A 4,027-nucleotide genomic window follows, 5' to 3' on the forward strand; every position below is an offset into this window, starting at 1 on the left:
CTGGTGCTTTCGGCTTCTTGTTACTGGAACAGAGCAGGATCTTAGTGTTTGAGTTCCTATAAATACTGTTGAGGAGGTGTGGTGTATAGTCTCCAATGTTCTGGGCAGAGAGGAGGTTCCCAGGCTAGTGTGCCTTTTCTTCTTTTGTTCCTTAATTACTTGAGGGATATCTTGAGTGATTTCTTGAGTGATTTCCTGAATCCCACTTAGGTGGGTCATTAGGTGTGGATTAGTTGCTAAAGCCTTCGTGTCTTGAACTCTTGAACTTTGTGAAGAGTTTTTCTGAGAAGATGGCTGTACTGCACTTGGTTGTGCTCTGGCTTGGCTTCGTGTATAGGGGCGAGCTGTGGTTTTGTGGCCTGTGCCAGCCAGATCTGTGTAGGGATTGCAGGGGGGTGCAGCATCCGGAGGTGCCACCCTGGTTTGGCTACTGGATGGTGTCTGTAATTTATCTGTGGAGAGGGTCTGGGTTTGGGTCTGGTGTGGTTGATTGGTGATGGCGTTCTGTGTGCCTCTGGATCTGGTGTCAGATTTTGTGGGGAGGGCTAATTTCCAGATGTCTGGCAAGCGGGATGTGTCGTCACGCTTGTTCATGTTGTGAGGGTGTTTCTCTATCTCGATGGCTTCCATGATTATTCTCTTGTGGTGATGTTCCATGTTAAAGAGCAATTTGGAATCTGCAAAATTAATTTCGTGTCCTGTTTCTTTCATGTGTTGGAAAAGAGAGGAAGTTTTTTCTTCTTTTTTGACGGCATTCTTGTGTTCTGCGATACGTGCATTTATTCGTCTGTTTGTTTGTCCAATGTACGTGGCTGGGCAGACTTTGCAGGGTATTTCATAGACCCCTTGGTTTTCCAACTGAATTTTATCCTTGGGGTTTCTGAGGATATTGGCTATTTTTTGGTTGGTGCAAAAGGCTGTTTTGATATTGTGTTTATGGAGGATTTTGCTAATTTTATCTGTAGTGCCCTTGATATAAGGAAGGAGGGCTATGCCATTGTTTTCTTCTGTGTCTTGGTTTTTGGGGGGTGTTTCTTTTTGGATTAGCTTCGTAACCCTGTTTTGCTGGTATCCATTGGCAATTAACACATTTGAGAGATTTTGTAACTCAGTTGTCAAGTGGTCTTCGTCAGCCAGGCGTTTGGTTCTGGAGATGAGAGTCTTGGCTACGGAGTTTATTTGTGCAGGGTGGTGGTGTGATTGTGCATGTAAGTAGCGGTTGGTGTGTGTTTTTTTCCGGTAGATAGTGTGTCCTAGGGAGCCATCAGGTTTTTTGTAGATTAGGACGTCAAGGAAGGGAAGTTGGTTGTTGGCTTCTATTTCCATAGTGAATTGTATTTTGGGGTGTAGGCTGTTGAGATGTGTGAGGAAGCTATCCAGTTTTTCCTTCCCGTGTGGCCAAATTACAAAGGTATCGTCAACATATCTGAGCCAAAGTTTGGGTTTGTGTTCTGACTTGTCTAAAGCATTGGTTTCAAAGTGTTCCATGTACAGGTTAGCGATGACCGGTGAGAGGGGTGATCCCATAGGTGCTCCTTCTATCTGTTTGTATCTTTGTATCTTCATAGAAACAATAAAGAAGCAAAACCTACAACCCAATGACCTACTTGTGAGCTTCGATGTTGTATCTCTCTTCACACAAGTGCCCATTAATGAAGCCTTGACAGCCATTCAAAACAAATACAATCCCCCCGAATACATCTTGGACCTGACCAACCACTGCCTAACCAACACGTACTTCATCCACAATGGACAAAGATACAAACAGATAGAAGGAGCACCTATGGGATCACCCCTCTCACCGGTCATCGCTAACCTGTACATGGAACACTTTGAAACCAATGCTTTAGACAAGTCAGAACACAAACCCAAACTTTGGCTCAGATATGTTGACGATACCTTTGTAATTTGGCCACACGGGAAGGAAAAACTGGATAGCTTCCTCACACATCTCAACAGCCTACACCCCAAAATACAATTCACTATGGAAATAGAAGCCAACAACCAACTTCCCTTCCTTGACGTCCTAATCTACAAAAAACCTGATGGCTCCCTAGGACACACTATCTACCGGAAAAAAACACACACCAACCGCTACTTACATGCACAATCACACCACCACCCTGCACAAATAAACTCCGTAGCCAAGACTCTCATCTCCAGAACCAAACGCCTGGCTGACGAAGACCACTTGACAACTGAGTTACAAAATCTCTCAAATGTGTTAATTGCCAATGGATACCAGCAAAACAGGGTTACGAAGCTAATCCAAAAAGAAACACCCCCCAAAAACCAAGACACAGAAGAAAACAATGGCATAGCCCTCCTTCCTTATATCAAGGGCACTACAGATAAAATTAGCAAAATCCTCCATAAACACAATATCAAAACAGCCTTTTGCACCAACCAAAAAATAGCCAATATCCTCAGAAACCCCAAGGATAAAATTCAGTTGGAAAACCAAGGGGTCTATGAAATACCCTGCAAAGTCTGCCCAGCCACGTACATTGGACAAACAAACAGACGAATAAATGCACGTATCGCAGAACACAAGAATGCCGTCAAAAAAGAAGAAAAAACTTCCTCTCTTTTCCAACACATGAAAGAAACAGGACACGAAATTAATTTTGCAGATTCCAAATTGCTCTTTAACATGGAACATCACCACAAGAGAATAATCATGGAAGCCATCGAGATAGAGAAACACCCTCACAACATGAACAAGCGTGACGACACATCCCGCTTGCCAGACATCTGGAAATTAGCCCTCCCCACAAAATCTGACACCAGATCCAGAGGCACACAGAACGCCATCACCAATCAACCACACCAGACCCAAACCCAGACCCTCTCCACAGATAAATTACAGACACCATCCAGTAGCCAAACCAGGGTGGCACCTCCGGATGCTGCACCCCCCTGCAATCCCTACACAGATCTGGCTGGCACAGGCCACAAAACCACAGCTCGCCCCTATACACGAAGCCAAGCCAGAGCACAACCAAGTGCAGTACAGCCATCTTCTCAGAAAAACTCTTCACAAAGTTCAAGAGTTCAAGACACGAAGGCTTTAGCAACTAATCCACACCTAATGACCCACCTAAGTGGGATTCAGGAAATCACTCAAGAAATCACTCAAGATATCCCTCAAGTAATTAAGGAACAAAAGAAGAAAAGGCACACTAGCCTGGGAACCTCCTCTCTGCCCAGAACATTGGAGACTATACACCACACCTCCTCAACAGTATTTATAGGAACTCAAACACTAAGATCCTGCTCTGTTCCAGTAACAAGAAGCCGAAAGCACCAGCCTGAAGATGACGAGTGAGACCTCGTCGAAACGTCGCCTAGACACCCCAACTTTTACACGGGAAGACACCCGAGGACACCAAAACCTGCATTCCTGTACCCGTGAAAATCTACGAAAGCATATATATATATATATATATATATATATATATATATATGTGTGTGTGTGTGTGTGTGTGTGTGTGTGAATGATTTTCCCAACTGGTTAAAATCCTGTATTAAAATGAAATGTTTGCTAACATCAGTCTTTTGTTTCCACATTCTGTGAAACAAGCTCAAACTTTTGGAAAGAATCAATGCTTAAAAGCAATTCTAAACTCTCAACAGATGAATACAACAGCTAGCAATGCCCGACAGCAGACCCAGTGCGAATGAAAATGTGCTGTAGCAACATATTCAGCTCTCTGATGCTTTTGTTTTGATCTATTGGGGGGGGGGGAGCATAAAGATGAACTTTCCCCCTATGTCTACACTTTCTTTATCACTGCCTTCAGCGGTATCATTTTGTAGCTCCTCTCACTACCTTAAGGGTCTTAGATTATCCATCAGTTGGTGATCTGTTCTGAAGGGCTATGAAAGCATGATGAAATGATGCATGCCATCTTTCTAACACACCTCAGGAAAATATTCACGGGGAGATATATCAAAGTGGAACATGCTACTTAGAAATAATGAGATACATATCTGTAAGAGTTTAGAAGGGGGAAATCCATCTAAA

General features: G+C 43.5%; 1 protein-coding gene across 1 annotated transcript; it reads left to right on the plus strand.

The window, feature by feature from the left end:
- Positions 1–1,169: 1,169 nt before the first annotated feature.
- Positions 1,170–3,684, plus strand: LOC310682041 (uncharacterized protein; the record flags this gene model as incomplete). Its single annotated transcript, XM_083450286.1, has 3 exons — positions 1,170–1,218; positions 1,939–3,244; positions 3,637–3,684. The coding sequence occupies exons 2-3, from the start codon at positions 1,985–1,987 to the stop codon at positions 3,682–3,684; spliced, it is 1,308 nt and encodes a 435-aa protein (XP_083306412.1). The 5' UTR covers positions 1,170–1,218; positions 1,939–1,984.
- Positions 3,685–4,027: the final 343 nt, after the last annotated feature.

The sequence above is a fragment of the Podarcis tiliguerta genome, assembly GCF_965153285.1.
Source record: "Podarcis tiliguerta genome assembly, chromosome: 7".
NCBI classification, from domain to species: Eukaryota; Metazoa; Chordata; class Lepidosauria; order Squamata; family Lacertidae; genus Podarcis; species Podarcis tiliguerta.